Raw genomic sequence first — 18,373 nt, forward strand, 5'->3', positions numbered from 1 at the left:
TAGGACACACGAAGCCAAAACACACCTTCCACTCGTGGCCCAGGAGCTCCTGCCACAGGAATCTACAGCAATGGGAAGGCACGCCAGCTCTCCCAGGAAGAGCCCCATATGTCTCAAGCTTCTATTGGAAGGATCATGGCTTGTTTGTTCACTGTTCTGGACTGACTCACTAATTTTTCACCCAAAATATACTAAGCATAGGGTGGATGCTGCTCTGTTTTAGGGACGAGACAAGGTTCCTGCTCCTACGAAGCTTACATCCCAAAAGGAACCACTTACCTGACCATCAATCATATAGGAAATCATCATAATCTGGTCGGTCTCAGGGTCGGGAAACTTGAGGGGCAGTTTGGTCGTCTCGATGTCAAATGCCAAAACCACAGGGTCCTGCAGGGACACAATGTCTCATGACGTTGGACAGAAACCAAGCCGCGCTCTAGAGATCCCAGTGGTCTTCTCACCCCACCACCTTCACCTCCACCTCCAGCTGCTAAAAGAGTCAAGCTGCCATAGGGAGAGGCTCCAAAAGAAGTGAGACAGGCATTTTGGGGTTGACTGAGCTGTTTCAAGAATGCCATGACTCACTGATGGTATAAAAATTTAGACACATACAAGAGGTTAGACCATGATAGGAAAATCCTAGAATTATAGAACATTTGAGTCTCAACGTGCTTGAAAATGCATGACCTTATTTTGACCTTTATGACAACCCAGATAGGAGATCGTGGTACAGAGCTCACATCTCTGTTTTGGAAATGAGAAAACAGGAATACAGACTTGCCCAAGAACACAAAGCCATCCCTAAACCCAGGCCTTCCGGTTATGAATCCATTTTTCACCACATCACTTCACTATCAACCACCCAAAATGGAAATCAGAGCTTTCCCTCAAATGTTCAGATCCAGCCCAGCTCAAACACAACATCACATGGTGTTGAGTAAGCACAAAGGGAAATTATACTCGGTCAGAAACACACACACACACACACACACACACACACACACACACACACAAGATTTTTTTACAACTTTCTAAAGAAAGTATTTGAGGAAAAAGAAAAAAACAAATCTCCGACTCAAACTCATCCTTCAGCACCGAGTGAGATCTTTCCAGAAACAAGTGGAAAAGTCAGGATGGAGGAAATGCAAGCAGTACTCACGGGTCGTTCAACAAGGTCATCTCGTCGGGAGATTTCCACAGGAAAGGCACTTCCTCGGTATCTGACGTTGTACCAATGAGCCTGCAGGACGGGTAGCACATTAATAAAGAGCTCTGCGTCTGTCCCGGGAGGTGTGTTTCTCCACGGATGTATCCTTTCAGGGTCACCTCCTGCCTGTGCGGCTGCCCAAAAGGGACAGCCCCCTCACCACGTGGATCTTCAGGTCGATGGAGAGGCGGATGTGGTAGGGCACGTCATACTCTCGCATATCCACAACGTTGTCCAGCTGGTCGGTGACCTTCTTAGAGGCTTCCTCTTCGTCGATAACCACACTGCCCCCTTGCAGAACACTGCAAAACAGAGAGGCCAGCTTACTCAACTGTACTCTGCTCGGGGTCAGAATAGGGGGAAGACCAGAGCCCGCGTGGAGTAAACACAGAAGGTAAATCGAGGTGGCAGAGATGACCAGACAGGCCCTTCTTAAAGAATGACCTGAGATGACACCTTCCCACAAGCAGCAGGACACAGGAAATTCCATGCACACTTAGAACATGTATTTTATAGGATGTAAGTTAAAAATTTAAAAAATTGGGGCGCCTGGGCAGCTCAGTGAGTTAAGCATCTGCCTTTGGCTCAGGCCATGATCTCAGGGTCCTGGGATGGAGCCCCGCATCGGGCTCCCCTCCCTGCTCAGCAGCGAGTCAGCTTGGGATTCTCTCCCTCCCTCTGCCCCTCCCCATGCTCACACTCTCTCTCTCTCTAATAAATAAATCTTAAAAAAAAAAAAAAAAGTGGTGTCACTGGGAATCCACAACGTTGGTATTATTACAGCAACTCAACTTCGGAGCCACAAACCCACCCTATGTAAGAAAGAGGTAAGCTAAAACACAAGCCAGGAAACCACCGTTTATTTAACACAAACACAGCACATAAGAAATTCTACCTACACTGGGGCACCTGGTGGCTTGGTCGAGGGCCCGCCTCTTGATTTTGGCTCAGGTCATGATCTCAAGATGGTGAAGTGGAGCCCCACGTTGGGCTCCGGACTGGGTGTGGAGCCTGCTTAGGATTCTCTCTCTCCCTCTCCCTCTCCCTCTGCCCCTCCCCCCTGCTCACGCTCTCTTGTTCTCTCTCAAAAAAATAGATAGATAAATAAAAATAAATAAACTAAAAGTTAAAAAAAGAAATTCTACCTAATTGCTTGCAAGTGTTTCTACACTGAACAGAACCAATCCTTAAGGTAACTTCATTGCTGAGTTTTCCTGCTTCCTACCCATCTTGTCAACTTAGGAAAAATGGGAAACGGTCCTTGTGGACTGCCTGGCTGCTCTGCTTATGAGAAGGCTTACCTGGAGAGCATAGCTGTGTACGCATCACTGGCATGGCCCTGCTCCCGGTTCTTCTTCACAGCAGGGGAGACGTCCTTCCTCACTCTGACAAGATCCTCCACGGTGTTGAAGGACAGCTTAATGTAATTTCGCTTCAAACCCACCAAGTGATTTGGCTACGAAGTGATGAGATCGTGCTCATGAGTTCAAGAGAAAAAGGACTTTGTTTGGGTAAGAAAATAACGGGAGAACAACTCAAATGTAAATACATGAGTAGAAAAGTTGGTAAGTCCAAAGCATCTTGACCAACTCTGCATGTGGCACAACTAAACCACTGGAGTTCTCCACGAGGATGTATGGACAGTCACCAAAGCCCCAGCATTCATATACCATCCCACAGGTGCTAAACTTGGCCTCTTCCCATCTCGCCCCAGGGCAGGGCAGACCAGCCTCATTTACCCTGGAGGGTCCAGGTGATACTCACCAAGTCCAGATCCTCTTTGGGGACAGTCTCTACTTTAGCAATTTTACCCTGAAACTTCTTGGAGAGGAAAGATGAAACTTCTCGTTCACAACCCTAAATCAAGATCAGAATGAAAGGACTTCCTCTTAGTAAAATCTATTGTCTTCCTTGCGTGTTTCTCTAGAGGCCTCTTTGCTTTCAGTTCTGGTGCCCCCCCATAAAATGAGGCACAGGTCATGTGACCTGATTCTATGGATCACAGACTTACCTTTCTGGTTGCAATGTAGAAATATGGCTTGTAGGGCAAGGCCACCTGCAAGAGCCACCAACCCATTCAGGGACAATGAGAAAGAAAAAAAGAAGAGTGAAGACAAGCTGTTTGCTGCTATACCCACAAGCAGCCCAGATCCAACCCATCTTTGACCTTGACATCTCTTACAGGATGACGTAGTCGGGAATTAGCACCTGCGTGTTCAGCAGGGACAGAAGTCTGAGAGAGACAAAACTCTCTTTCAGTCTTTCCGAGCTGGGTCTCTTATGACATCTTACGTGGAGACCCATGCAGCTCCAAGGGCCCATGTCCCCAACAGGCTTCGGGCAACTGCACACCAGAAGCCCCTCAACCCCTCTCCTCCCAGCTAAATGAACACCTGCCATTTTGGACCCAGTACATCTCATCACTGAGTGGGTCTTAGCTTCTTGGGGCTCAGGAGCTTACCTTAAATCTGCTCCCATCATCCTGAATAAAGTAGTAATCCACTGCACTGACTAAGCGTTTGTCTTCATCTAAAATCTCAGTCTACAAAAGAATCAGTCAACACGGGCACCAAGTTATCCTCCACGCAGTATAAGAACCCTCTTGCCCCTACTCTCTGGGAAACTGAGCACAGAAACGAAATCTTTCTCCACCCCCACATAAACATTCCCCATTCACAAGAATCACATCGCAACATCTTCCAAGCGAGGATTTCTCTCCCTCTCTCCCTCATTCTTAGAAACCTGTTATAGGTTCACGGGGACCCCGCTCAGCTCCGTCTTCCCAGCAGCCTCTTTACAGCCCAGTGATGCAGAAGAAAGGACAGCCAGGGACAATCCCACCTCCACCCGCACCACCCACTCTTCAAAGGCCTAAGCCACAGGGAGGGTGCAGCTGCCAGGGGCTTACAGGGTGCATGTTGACCAGCCAGCCTGTCTTCTCGCCGGGCTCCTTGAGCCTCTCAAATCCAAACCGCGAATCCATCTTATCCGTCCACTGACTGCGCTCCAGGCGCTTAAGAGCCGAGACAGAGGAAGAGGGGCCATCATCCCTGAATGAAAGGAGGAGGGAAATCCTGTCTTCACTGAACATCACTCTATCCATTCCCGCAACCCCAGTGCACCCAGTGTAAGCGTTTTGGATGCAACACAGTAGACGTATCCCTGAAAAACCTCGAATTTGGCAAAACTGTTCATTAAAGTAACAGAAGTCATGGGAAACATGACTGGAGCAGGCGCCTCAAAACCTGTTCCACTCTGTAACCAGAACGCTAATAAAAATGACCATCGTGGCTAGATGCCGCTGCCTTACAGGACAGTAAAAATGTACAGACGCGCCTGGGTGGCTCGATCAGCTCAGTGCCCCGCTCTTGATTTTGGCTCAGGTCATGATCTCAGGGTCGTGAGACTGAGCCTCGCATCGGGCTCCATGCTGGGCGTGGAGCCTGCTTAAGATTCTCTCTCCTGGGGCGCCTGGGTGGCGCAGTCGTTAAGCGTCTGCCTTCGGCTCAGCGCGTGATCCCGGCGTTTTGGGATCGAGCCCCACGTCAGGCTCCTCTGCTGGGAGCCTGCTTCTTCCTCTCCCACTCCCCCTGCTTGTGTTCCCTCTCTCGCTGGCTGTCTATCTCTGTCAAATAAATAAATAAAATCAAGATTCTCTCTCCTCCTTCTGCCCTTTTCCTGGGCATTTATCCCAGAGGAAGGAAAACTCACATTCATATGAAAACTCGAGTGTGTGAACATTCATACCACTTTATTCATTATAGCCAAAAGGTGGAAACAACGGAGACATTACTTAACGGGTAAATAACTAACCTATGTTATATTCATCCCACAGAATACCTTCCATCAATAAGGTGGAAGAAACTTACTGATTCACACAATAACTTGGATGGATCTCAAGGGAATTATGCCGAGTGAAAAAAGCCAACCCCCCAAAATTACACACTTAAAATCCGACTTAAGTAGAGTTCTTGAAATAAAATTAGAAGTGGAGAACAGATCGGTGGCTGCTGTGGATGAGGAAAGGGGAGGAATGAAGGTGGCTGTGGCTACGCAAGTAGCATGAGGGACCCTGGGGACATACTGTGGTGCGGTCACAAACACAAAATGTGCACAGAACTAAATACGTCACGGAGTGTCCACGCATTGCATGAACATCAATTTCCTGGTTTTGACCTAGTGTTCTAGTAACTAAGATGTTACCCCTGGGAGACACCGGCTTATGGGTATGTGGGATCTGTGTAATTTCATTTCATTTATTACATTTCATTTATTTTATTTATTTTATTTGATCCCGGGAGCGGCCCCGCGCGCGCACCGTCCAGTCCCCGCACGATCCGGGGAGCGGCCCCGCGCGCGCACACCGTCCAGTCCCCGCACGATCCGGGGAGCGGCCCCGCGCGCGCACACCGTCCAGTCCCCCGCACGGCCCCGGGAGCGGCCCCGCGCGCGCACACCGTCCAGTCCCCGCACGATCCCGGGAGCGGCCCCGCGCGCGCACACCGTCCAGTCCCCGCACGGCCCCGGGAGCGACCCCGCGCGCGCACACCGTCCAGTCCCCGCACGATCCCGGGAGCGGCCCCGCGCGCGCACACCGTCCAGTCCCCGCACGATCCCGGGAGCGGCCCCGCGCGCGCACACCGTCCAGTCCCCCGCACGGCCCCGGGAGCGGCCCCGCGCGCGCACACCGTCCAGTCCCCCGCACGGCCCCGGGAGCGGCCCCGCGCGCGCACACCGTCCAGTCCCCGCACGGCCCCGGGAGCGGCCCCGCGCGCGCACACCGTCCAGTCCCCCGCACGGCCCCGGGAGCGGCCCCGCGCGCGCACACCGTCCAGTCCCCCGCACGGCCCCGGGAGCGGCCCCGCTCGAGCCTGGAGGGAGGCGAGGCAAGGAGCGCGCGCCGTGATCGCGGCAGGGCGGTTCTCCCGCCCCCTCCCCGGTCTGCAGGCACTGAGAGCCGGCGCCATCTGCTCCGCCGCCGAGTCGCCGACCGCGCTTCCACGGAGCCGCCGGTCCTCAATGAGCGGAAACCAGAGCAAGCGCAGGAGGACCGCGGCGCTCGGAGGCGGCCTGCAGAGGACGCCCGCGGCTGCGCGCCAGGAGCTCCGCACAAGGCAGGCCCGCCCGCCGCCCGCCCGGGAGCCCCGGCGCCCCTCACCGGCTGGCCTCGCCGTCCGGGCCCGGCTCCGCGCGCCGCCGCCCGGTGTTCCTCAGCACCATCGCGCCGCGCCCGGGCCGCCGCCGCTCTCCCGGAGAAATTTGGCGCGCTCCCCGCAACTCTCGCGAGAGAGCGGAAGCGCCGCCGCCCAATCCGGAGGCTCGCCGCGCCCCGCCGCCCCGCCGAGCGCCTATCGCCGCGGGCGCCCGAGGGGAGGTGGCCGGATAGGGACTCGGGGAAAAGTGTGCGGACGCGCGCGCCGCGCACGGCGGGGTCTGTCCCGGGCCGCGCTGCGGGCCGCGGCGGGGCGGGAAATGTGAGGCCGTCCCCGCGCCGGGGCGGGCGTGAGGCGGGGTCGGGGCCGGGGCCGCGGCGGTGCGGGGAAGGCGATGGCGCCGGCGGCGTCGAAGCTGCGGGCCGGGGCCGGTGTCGGGGCGCTCCCGCAGCGGGCGCTCGCCCAGTACCTGCGCCTCCTGCGGCTCTACCCGGTGCTCACCAAGGCGGCCACCAGGTCGGCGCGGAGGGGTCGGGCCGGGCGGGGATTTGCGTGCGAAGGGCGCGATGCGGCGGGTCAGAGGACCCCCCCTCCCAAAAGCCTTGCACTAGCCGCAGAGCCCAGCGTAGGCGGGTCGTGTATTCGGTTCTGACAGCTCATTGCCAGGGAGCCAGCCAAAGGAATGCACCAAACCAGGGGTCAGACCCCCTGCCCTGGAGGTCCTCTCCCGAAGGTGCGTGGGACCAGACCAGAGGACCACCTCCGGCCCACCTCCCCTTGGGGCCGGCGCCGGACGGCTCGCAGGCACCTGCGCTCGCTCCGAGGTGTTCAGGGCGGAGCCTCGAGCGGCCTGGGCGGGGTGGCAGCGGTTGGCATACCTTGTCTTAGCTCTGCATTTGGGGGAAAGGTGACAAAAGCCCACTCCCCCGGTCTGCTGCTCCGTTGCACCTTTTGAATTGGGGTTCTAAACTTTTTATGAGACACCGTTCTCCCTCGTTAGCTTTAATTAGTTAATTTTATAAGCTCATCCCCTCGTATTAAAGCGGCCTTTCATAAATGGGTACAGCATGCTGCCGGGGTGTCAAGCACCAGCAGCAAGTCAGATAGGTCGGTAAGGTCCCTACCCTCAGTGGACTTTATTCTAGTGAGAAACTAGACAAAAAGCAAGATAAATAGGGTCAGGGAGGTTGTATCTGACATTGGTGACATTGGAACAGAGGCCTGAAGGAGGGGAACAGGCCATGCTAGAAGGGAAAGCAAAAGCTCTCTAGGCAGAGCACCGAGTGCAAAGGTCTTGAGGGAAAAGCAAGCTAACAGTGGAGCAGTGGAAAGGTCTGTGTTGCTGCAGAAAATGGACAGTGAGGAAGGGAGCAGTTGAGAAGGAGGGAGCCAACGATCAGATCAAGAAGGTCCTTATCAGCCAGAGAAAGAATTTTGGATTTTTTAGCACACAGAGCTTATCAGAGTGTAACTATCGACCAAAAATTGGAGCAGCTGGGCCCATCTCCACCTTTCTACTGAATTTATATTGCCGAAATTGTAGGTTTAGATGCAGTTGTAAGAAATAATACAGGGAGATCCCTTGTCACTTTGCCCAGTCTCCCCCACTGGTAACATTTTGTAACACTGTAGTGCAGTACCACACCCAGGACACTGGCACGGGTGCAGTCCACAGGTCAGGGGTGTGTGTGGGTGGGTGTGCGTGCGCGAAGTTCTACCATCTCCACCTTTTGATGCGGGAACCTTACAGCGGGGCTGCTTTAGCAAGCACTCATCGCTCCCATCCCACCCTGCTCTCAGCACCGCCGTGCTGATTACATACAGGAACGGCCACCCTCCTGCTTCTTGCTCCTGTTCTCTGATTACATCTCTGTCCACAGTGGCATTTTGTCAGCACTTGGGAACTTCCTGGCCCAGCTGATTGAGAAGAAGCGGGAAAAAGAAAACTGCTCTCAAAAGCTAGATGTCAGTGGGCCTCTCAGATATGCCATTTATGGGTGAGTTCCATCAAGGGGCTGGTTTACCCAGTAGCAGACTAGTTCCAACAAAGCTACGGTATCAAGACCAAGTTTCTGAAATAACTAATTTGGAGAAATAATTTTTAAAAATCATTGACATAATCATGGGAAAAAATCAGTATGGTGGATAATGTGAACTTGTTTTATGGTTTTCATTTGGAATTGCTTGGGTGGGGGTGGCCGTCTTCCCTTGGCTGAGAGATCTGAGGGCAGGTAACTCACCTAAACCTAAGTTAGACTTCAAGACACAAAGACCATGAAGGAGGAAAAACAGACTCAAACATGGCCAGTTGTTTCTGTTATTTTCCTAGTGTCAACATCCAGAAAATAAATACTTAGGTATCCTGAAAAGTGTCCGGTTTCTGAACCACTTTTGGAATTGCAAAGACCACAGAGATTCAGGAGTTTACCAATTAAATCCACCCGAGATCTCTGGCCAACGATAGCGTTTGTAGAGATGGATTATTTTGAAGTCTTCTGCAACAAGAGTCATTTTTTCAATTTAAAATTCACAAATAGCGCTTTGTATTTGTAAGTATGTTGGCTGCAGTCATCACAACGTTTCCATAATGTAGTTAAAGCCATAATCACTCTGGAGAGGGAATGTGTCAGAATCCCCTGGGAGGCATTACTCACTTGCTGGTCTCCACCTTCCAGACTTCTGTTCCCTCTCAAGGCCCCTGGCTGGCTGAGTCCGTAGAGCATGCAACTCTTAATCTCGGGGTCGTGAGTTCAAGCCCCGGGTTGAGTGGAGAGATCACTAAAAAAAGAATAAATAAAGTTAAGACTCTCTTCCCTCTCACTAAGGACCCCTGCTCTAGACCACTTAACCTGTGGCAGGATAGGAAGCAACAGCTGAGAGCCACTTATGTAAGGACTTCCAGTGTCAAAAACTGGAAGACCCCTGGGCCCCTGCCCATCTTTTTATTGCTGAATTTTACAGAGTAAAACTTTGTTTAGTCTCGTACATGAAGTGGCTGGGTTCACTTCTGTCCCAAGCATTCTACACTTGGGAACGCATAGTAGCCGTACAGACAGGCCAGGACACAGCGCCAGGTTTCACTCTTGCTAACTGCCCAAGAGGGTTTGGTAAGAAGCTCTGACACCAGGGATGCATCCACTTATTTACCCATGAGCACCTTCTCTGAGCCAGGCCATGTCCTAGGCACTGTGGACACAGCAGTGAATAGACAGGCACAGTCCTGTCTTGTGACGTTTGCCTCCGTTGGGCAAACAGGGCACCATATGACTAAACAAGTGAGATCATGGCATGCAGGGACACGTGCTATGAAGACAACGAAACAGGACCTGGAACAGAGAGTGGCTGGGACAGCGGTGGGTTCACTGTCCAGAACAATCATGAACAAAGTCTCCCAGATGACAATGTTGAAAAGGAGCTGGCCATATGGAAATTGATGGGAGATCCGAGGCAGGTCTCTCAGAGACAGAAAAAGAATGCTCGAAGCAGATTCAAAGAAAGCCTGTTTTCTAGTGTGGTCAGTGATGGGAGACTGCAGGGAGGCAGGGTTTGGGACATGGGGTTTGGGGGTGAAGCTGGACCCAAGAAGGGCACATCCAGAGAATGGCAGCCCTGCTCACCCCCACTGTGGGGCCTCAGGTTCTTCTTCACAGGGCCACTGAGTCACTTCTTCTACCTCTTCATGGAGCACTGGATTCCTTCCGAGGTCCCCTGGGCTGGGGTCAAGAGGCTCCTCCTGGACCGCCTCCTCTTTGCACCGGCCTTCCTGTTGTTGTTCTTCCTCATCATGAACTTCCTGGAGGTTGGTCTCTGCCATAGCTCTTTGTCTGGCACAGCGATTCTTAACCTGGCATCTGTGGGTGGAAATCAGAGGGTCTGTGAGCTTTTCAGTACACTCAGATTGAAGTTCCTCCCTGTCCTTTATGAACGTCAGACGCAAAGCACGGTTGTATTGGTAGTACCTCTTGGTCCACAGTAGGAAGTCACAAATATCTTGATACCACACGTCCTTTGTTACAGAGGGTATCTTTTATGTGTCATGACTCCTTCTGCCTGCTTTCAAGTCTTGACACTGAATGTCAGTAAGGAAGCACGTTTGCTCATCTATCGTAAGATTCTTCCCTTGAATACTTGAAAGGTGTATTTCAGTATAGTTGGTTCCGGTAATCCTATATATTTTATTTTATACAAACAGGATTCTGAGAAGGGGGGTCCATGGAATTCACGAAACAGAAGTTCCACACCCCCGATTGTATTGCAGAACCCTGTACTAACTCGAGGCCTGAACAGTGCTCTGAAGAGGTGAACATGTCAGCATAGATTTAAAACATCACAACCCACCACATGAGAGGTGTGTTCACGCGGAGTCACCAGGCATGCCTGTTGTGCCCAGCAGTCCCTTCCCAGCTCACTAGCACCTCACCCCCTCCCCAGTTCTCCGCCCACTGTGTGCCCAAAATGTGTCATGTTCTGCCCTGAAAGTAATTGTTCCAACCAGTCAGCAGGTGAAGCCTTCTCCTTCAGGTTTTATGTTGAAGCAGCATCTTGAGTTCTTGTTCCTGAACAGAACACCCCTTGTGGTCTAAGTGTTCCTGGGGGTAAGCGGGAAAGATGCTTCATCTTAACTGGTTAGTAGTAAGTCCCTGGTAGTAAAAAGAGATGTTGGGCAAGCCCTTAGGAAATCTGAGGTAGGAGGAAGCAAAGGGCACCCACATCCCTTTTATCCTTCTAAATATGAAAGGAATATATCTTCATTAAAAGACGAAACACCTGATTGCATATGTCATATGTGACCAAAGTGTGTAAAGTACCCAACACATAAATGACATATGTGGGACCACAGTCTACCACACACACTATAGATGCTTCTGCATCTGCACTTAAATTTTTTTTAATTTGAATATAGCCGACACACAATGTCATGTTAGTTTCAGGTCGACATCGCAGTGATTCAGCCTCTCTCTCCGCTATGCTCACGGCAAGTGTCACCACACAACTCCACTTACAGCATCACGGACTCTCTTCCCTACGCTGTGCCAACACCCAGCATTTTCTGATCGTAGGTAGCACGCTCGGACCGCACGGTATCCCACCATAAGCCGGGCCCTTTTGTTCCTCCTGCGGTGCTACGGAATAGTACAAACGGCTGACGTTTATTGAGCACTTGGTCCAAGCTCTGCATTGTGTCCTTTGTGTCCTTTGAGCTGCAAGTCAACCCCATTTTTGAGGAAGCTCAGGCCCACGGCTTACGTTCCCATAACTTGCGGGCCTGTGAGTTGGGTCAGACCCAGGCTCTGTGACCCCGAGCGCCCAAGCCTCGCGGCCTTGTCCCGTGTGTGAGGTTTGTTTCCCCATGCTCTGGACAACCATGGTGGTATTTTTCTTTTAAATATGCCGTTTGATACATAAAAACAATGTATATGTAGTTCTGAGGTTGAACATCTTTTCATGTGCTTACTGTATTGTATGAACCGCTTATTTTCTCTGTGTTTGTTTTCTTCCCACTGATTGTATATTGATATATATTAAGGACATCAATCCTTTGCCAAATAGAGACAGCAGATTTTCCCCCATTTTCCAGGTTTTTGTCTTTTAACTGCAGATAAAGGTAAACATTTGAAGTTATTATATAAATAAAGTTTATTTATAGTGCGTTTCTCCACACAGGAGTTTTAAAAAGTTATGTCATCTTTTCCTTTGTGGCCTGCCTGCCTTCAAGATACTGGGAGCATTCTCCTTTCCTTTTTCTTTTGTGATTTTATTATGTACATTTTGACAAACACAAAGAGAAATATTCTGTATTTTCCTCTAGTATTCTTATTTTTTTATTTATATGTGGGACACATACTTTTGTCTTCTTTTCACTTAAATAGCAAATTGTCTTATTACCATGTATTGAATAATCCCCTGTACTTTGAAATGTCCACTTTATCATGCTCTCATTCCCATATGTGCAGGCCATTACCTGGACTCTCGGATCTTTTGCTGGATTCTATTAACTTCCATTGTATGTCTGTTCTTTTTTAGCTTTTAATGATCATCACTTCATAGTATTTTTTAAAATCTTTAGTGATTTAGGCCTCCCCTTGCTATTCTTTTTCAAGACAGCTGTTCTTACGCATTTATCCTCTCAGATGACATTTAGAATTAATTTATTGGGGTTCATTTTTTGTAAAACTTCAAGTTTTGCTTGAAAAATGAATCAATTTTGGAGATTATTTTGGGAAGAATTGACAGCCGAGGCATAAATCGCAGTTCTGGTGCTCGTGGCCAGCAGCATGAGTCCCACCGTTGAGTCAGCTCCGTACAGAGTGATGAAGGGCCATGAGGGCCATGGGCACAGTGGACGCAAGTGGGCTGCCTCACTGTTGATTTCCCAACCGGGTGGCTGACTCCTTATAACTGCAGCGCTCACTGGGCACACAGGTGTCCTGTCTACATACACATGGAACAAAACCCACAGTTTGAAAAACCATCATGTTAGGGTTTGGGCCCTCCAGATCTTGGCACCCCAGCTTCAGTTCTGAGGGCAGTGGCAATTGCTCACCATCCACGCTCCCCTCCTTTCCAGGGGAGAGACACAGCTGCTGTCGCTGTCCAGATAAGAAGAAGCTTCTGGCCGGCACTGCGCATGAACTGGCAAGTCTGGACCCCAGCGCAGTTTGTCAACATCAACTACGTCCCTTTGCAGGTGAGGGCCAGCTAGCACCACGCAGAACCAGAGGGGGCCTCATCTTCCACCAGCCTTGTTTTAGCTTGGAATGATTGGTGGTTTTCTCTCTGCCTGTAGCAGTTTTGGATTTGGACAGATGAAGGAGGTGTCCACACCGCATCCACTGGTCCCAGAAATGTTTCTGAAAAGCCCCCAGTCCAGGAACAACTTGGCTTTTCCAGGGGTGCAGTATTGCCAGTGCCTGGCCTCACGGAGGTGCCAAGCAGTGCCAGTGCCTAGCGGGATGTGCAGGGGAGGAAAGGGCAGCCTTTCCTGCAGTGACATCAGAGCACACCTGAGCAGCAGGCAGAGGATGGGACGTGGGGTGGGGCAGCCCTTGGGGTGCCATGCACATGGGGTTCAGCACTTCTAGGCACCAGGGGGGTCGCAGTATGAGGTGGGCTGCTGATACTGCCCCACGCACCCCCACCTCCTGCTCTGAGCAAGGTGGGAGCCTGGAGGGGCTCTAAGCTGCAGGAAGAGCTCACCAGGGCAAGGCAGAGGGGCCCTGCCATTGTGCACTGCCTTTCCACACCAAGAACAGCTCACGTGTGTCCAGCCCCAAGACCATATCCAAGACGAGATATGCTAGAGGGGCTTGGCACATCTGTATGCTCATGGCCTGGGTTTATTACAGCCTGGAAGCAAGGGTATACACCTGGACCCTAGGAATCCATGCAGGCTTCCTGTGCCCCCTCCCTCCCATGAGGGTCTCACAGAGCAAGCTCTCACCCGCCACCAAAAACATGCTGCTGCATGTAGGCCATGTTTCTGCCCAGGGAAGCCCTGTAAAGATGCAGCACCAGGGTTTTTTGGGAGGGCTGGTCATGTAGGCACCCTCTGCCCGGCACATACCAGAATTCCAGACTCCCAGGAGAGCAAGTGCTCAGCATGAACCATGTTATTTTAGCAAGCAGTCCAGTTCTAGGGAGTCATTCTTATCAGTTGGGGAAAGGTGGGAACCCTCAGGAACTCTAAGTACCCAGGCCCCAAGCAAGGGCTAGCCTCTCAAACAGGCCTTTCCAAGGACCGCAACCTTAAGCTTCTCTTGCACACCATTTAGGTAACCTTGTTTTCACCCCTGCTCTAGAGAGGAGAGACCTGGGGCAGAACTCCCTTGAGCAGCAGCTCCACTGAAGGATGGGAAGAGGGAGGGAGGTGCAGGCTGGGTGGTCACACACACACACCAAGGAGTAGCAGAAAACCAGGAGAAGGCAGTGACACACAACCACAGATATTGCAGGGTTAAAGGAAAATGAGAATCAGCTTCATTGGTTTTAACAATCATCTTATCGGTGACCTTCCCAAGAGCAATTTCAGTGTCTCCATGAGGGCTAAAGCCACACTGCTGTGAATTGAGCAGTGGATGAAGCAGAAATCATGTCTGCAAAATTCTCTCAAGAAGTTTGTGAGAAGGTGGGGAGAAATGATGGCAGAGGGCTTTGAAGGTAGGAGAGGCCATATGCTACCCTAAAGAGGGGCGCATGGGATTTGGGCATAAGCAGAGAGGTACTTTAGCCAGAGGCCCCTCTTTACGAAGACAGGAGAGAGGTGCCTGTTCACTGGGGACTCCCATCTACAGGAGGGCAGAGGGCAGGGCAGAGGGCAGGGCAGGGCCAGACTGAGGGGAGAGGAAGTAGGATGGGTATCTTGAGGGAAGTAAAGATAGGGTAAACTTGTAGAGAATGACAGAGCTGACTGGAGACCCTCATGTGCAGGGGCATAGGGCCCCAGGGAAGCAGGGACGATGGAGGTTGTCCAGGGAGTACAACTAAGGAATAAGAGGGGAAGGCAACAAAGGCTTTGGGCCATGGATCCTGATGTATATAGAAAAGGAAATAAAGACACGGAAAGACAGAATGGCTGAGGATGTGAAGGGATCTATGGATGGGAGAGTGGGAGAGCCTGGAAAATGGGACCCTTCTGGGCAGCGTCAGACAGAAAGCTGGGAGGCCGCGATTAGTTTCCATTTTAGGTGGTTGCAGGTGAGTTAAGGGGCAGTGGCGTTTATTAAACAAATATTTACTGAGCACCTACTGTATGCCCCACTGCTCTAAACTCTAGGGAGACGGTGACTAACAAGATAGAACAGACTGCTACTTGCATGGAGCTTGTATGTCAGGGAGACTCACTGACTAAAGGTAACTTCAGGTGGGGGTACATCCGTCAGATCATCGAAGCAGGGTCATGGCCTGGGCTGCTGGGGTATCTCCGACGGGCTGGGTGAAGCCACCACGTGATGTCCAGTCCTGGGGTGAGAAGCTGAGCCAGGAGCTAGTGCTCGGTGAAGGAAGCTACGGACAGTCCGTCTGTCTTCCCTACTGGCCTGTAACATCGCTAGGCGCAGACTGTCCTGCTCTCCCCTCTAGCACCGCGCTTTGCATGAAGTAAAGGCTCAGTGAACACAGTCGTGGGTGGATGGACTGACCAGTGAATGAGCTGTCCTGGGGGACTGGTGACCGGTAAATAGTCAGGGCCTCACTGCGGCCTGTGTTCTCTTGGCAGTTCCGAGTGCTTTTTGCCAACCTGGTCTCTCTGTTCTGGTACATCTACCTGGCCTCTCTGGGGAAGTGAAGGTGACCTGAAGCGGATGCAGACACACTGCCCGTGTGGGTCTAGGGACCCACCAGCCTAGGGTGAGGGAGCAGAAACAACCTAGTCAGGACTTCATCTGACTCCAGATCATGTGACTGAAGATGGAGAAACAAATCTTTTAACGTAAGAATTTTGTGTTTTAAAAAGGCAGAAACTATCTTCAGTGATGCTGACTCTAGAACAGTAGTGTTGACTTCACTTGTCACCTTGAATTGAATTACGGTAACAATAAACTATAATGTAGCTTTTTCTGCGGTGATTTTAATTTTTCAGAACAATTGTGTCACTTTGGTGGAAATGGGTGGCCAGAGGGCTGCCCTCAGATTTTTTTTTTCACTTTAAAAAAAACTGTGATAAAATCTGTAATACCAGTGCTTGCCTACATGGAGCCATTGGAGAGGGGCCCTTCTAGAGCAGGACTTCACCCTGACATTTGGAGACCCTGTGAGAAGTGCATGCCACCCTTTCAGTTGACTTTGCTCTGCTCTCTTATTCCTCTGTTGTTAACTGTCCTCCTCACCTTTTCTCACTCTCAGTATCCCATTCTTGATGGATACAATACCCTTGGATCTTAATTTTATATTTTTAAATTTTTTTATGTCCCATATGCTTTTTCTGTTTCCTCAGGATTCATGGGGGTTTCTTCCCCCGTTTGTTTTGCTGTTTTTTCCTATCAGGATTTCCCCCAAAAGTCTGCTGATTGTACATCAGTCTTTAAGAGTCAGAGCCACTCAGGCAGTACCCTCACTGTGGGCTGACCAAGCAGGGACCCAGTTTTGTTGGAGATCACCCATTTTCAGTAACTGAGCCTTTTCTCCCAGACTGGCCAGTTTCCCCAGAGAGGAATTCTTTAATTTCTCGCCCAGGGGAAGGGTTGTGGTTAGAGTGGAGCATTGTTTAAATCCAGTGGCCAACATTGTGGCTAACTGGAGGAAAAGGGTGAGAGGTCCTGTTAGTATGTGAGCTTCATATAATCTCAGCTGTACTACTGCATCCTAGTCTCAGCTATCTGGTGTTCTCAAATCCGAGTCCTTCTGGTTTAAATCCTCTGGAATGAATGTCTTCTGTCGTGATGGAGGTGAGGTATTCACCTAAAGATACAGGTGATGGAGTGGGTGTGAGGACAGCCTCTTATACGTTTTTCATTCAGTCCTCCCTTGTTCAACCCCATGCCCTTCTTCAGAAGTGGAGCTACTGCCTGTAACTCCCAGATTTTTCCAGACTCTCTGGACTGAGCTTGCTTCTTGGCTTCCTGCAATACTGGCAACTGATGTTCCATCTTTTCAGGTCAAAAATGATCTGATTTCCAGCTTCCAAAATTTTGTCAACTGATCTTTTTGTTTTGTTTCTTCTTATGGACTTGTCTTTTTTTTTTTTTTTTTTTTTTTTAACCTTTTATGGGGCACCTGGGTGGCTCAGTCAGTTAAACGTCTAAGTCTTGATTTCAGCTCAGGTCTTGATCTCAGGGTCGTGAGTTCAAGCCCGTGTTGAGCTCCACGCTGGGTGTGGAGCCTGCTTAAAAAAATCTTTTTACTATCATTTTAGTAAGCAACCTTCTGGAAGAAGCAGGTGTAAATGTACGGGTTCAAGACAACATGTTTAGGGGCGCCTGGGTGGCGCAGTCGTTAAGCGTCTGCCTTCGGCTCAGGGCGTGATCCCGGCGTTCTGGGATCGAGCCCCACATCAGGCTCCTCCGCTATGAGCCTGCTTCTTCCTCTCCCACTCCCCCTGCTTGTGTTCCCTCTCTCTCTGGCTGTCTCTGTCAAATAAATAAATAAAATCTTAAAAAAAAAAAAAAAAAGACAACATGTTTAAACAGATATCTGAGTATTTCTGTAGAACGCATTGATTCTCCAAAATCCAGAGAGATTTTTAAAAATGTCAGTCAGATCATGTCAACTCCTAACTTAAAAACCTACAAAGATGACCCAGCATTTCCATTTCTGGGTACCTACCCCCCAAAACTAAAAGGGACTTAAAGAAATATTTGCACACCAAATTCATAGCATTATTCACAGTAACCAAAAGGTGGAAGCAACCCAAGTGTCCACTGATGGATGAATGGATAAACAAAATGTGTTATATCCATAAAGAGGAATATTATTCAGCTTTAAAAAGGAAATTCTGACATATGCTACAACATGGATGAACCTTGAGGACACTATGCTAAATGAAATAAGCTAGTCCCAAAAGGACAAATACTGTGTGACTCTACTTACATGAGGTCCCTAGAATTGTCCAGTTCATACAGACAGAAAAGGGAATGGTGGGTGCCAGAGGCTGGGGGAGGCAGATAGGTGGTCAGTGTTTAATAGGGACAGAGTGTCACTTTGGGAAGATGAGAAAGTTCTGGAGATGGATGGTGGTGGTGGTGGTCGCACAAGTGTGAATGTACTTAATGTCACAGAACTATATGCTTAAAACTGGTTAAGATTGGGGCACCTGGGTGGCTCAGTCAGTGAAGTGTCTGCTTTCGGCTCAGGTCATGATCCCAGGGTCCTGCGATCGAGCCCCGCGTGGGGCTCTGTGCTCACCGGGGAGCCTGTCTCTCCTTCTCCCTCTGCCTGCTGCTCCCCGTTTGTGCTGTCAAATAAATAAATAAAATCTTTAAAAAACACAACAACAATAACAACAACAAATTGGTTAAGATAGTGGGGTAGCACCTGGCTGACTCAGTCAGTAGAATGTGGGACCCTTCAACTCAGGGTT

General features: G+C 50.5%; 2 protein-coding genes across 2 annotated transcripts in view; one reads left to right on the top strand and one right to left on the bottom strand.

The window, feature by feature from the left end:
• The window catches only part of POLE (DNA polymerase epsilon, catalytic subunit), a 45,097-nt gene extending 38,651 nt beyond the window's left edge, over positions 1 to 6,446 (bottom strand). Inside the window, exons 1-9 of the mRNA XM_026514635.4 lie at positions 6,366 to 6,446; positions 4,116 to 4,257; positions 3,669 to 3,749; positions 3,219 to 3,263; positions 2,972 to 3,064; positions 2,509 to 2,663; positions 1,368 to 1,509; positions 1,160 to 1,240; positions 280 to 387 (exon numbers count right to left, since the gene is read on the bottom strand). Coding sequence (XP_026370420.3) covers positions 280 to 387; positions 1,160 to 1,240; positions 1,368 to 1,509; positions 2,509 to 2,663; positions 2,972 to 3,064; positions 3,219 to 3,263; positions 3,669 to 3,749; positions 4,116 to 4,257; positions 6,366 to 6,427 — 909 coding nt within the window. The 5' untranslated portion in view covers positions 6,428 to 6,446. The remainder of the gene's footprint in view (positions 1 to 279; positions 388 to 1,159; positions 1,241 to 1,367; positions 1,510 to 2,508; positions 2,664 to 2,971; positions 3,065 to 3,218; positions 3,264 to 3,668; positions 3,750 to 4,115; positions 4,258 to 6,365) is intronic.
• A 276-nt stretch (positions 6,447 to 6,722) lies between these two features.
• PXMP2 (peroxisomal membrane protein 2) lies at positions 6,723 to 15,912 on the top strand. The gene is made up of 5 exons (XM_026514632.4): positions 6,723 to 6,876; positions 8,241 to 8,357; positions 9,997 to 10,159; positions 12,929 to 13,048; positions 15,575 to 15,912. Exons 1-5 carry the CDS (start codon positions 6,755 to 6,757, stop codon positions 15,641 to 15,643), a joined length of 591 nt encoding a protein of 196 aa, XP_026370417.1. The 5' UTR covers positions 6,723 to 6,754; the 3' UTR covers positions 15,644 to 15,912.
• The last annotated feature ends 2,461 nt before the right edge of the window (positions 15,913 to 18,373 follow it).

Source organism: Ursus arctos, unplaced genomic scaffold (genome assembly GCF_023065955.2).
Source record: "Ursus arctos isolate Adak ecotype North America unplaced genomic scaffold, UrsArc2.0 scaffold_34, whole genome shotgun sequence".
NCBI lineage: Eukaryota > Metazoa > Chordata > Mammalia > Carnivora > Ursidae > Ursus > Ursus arctos.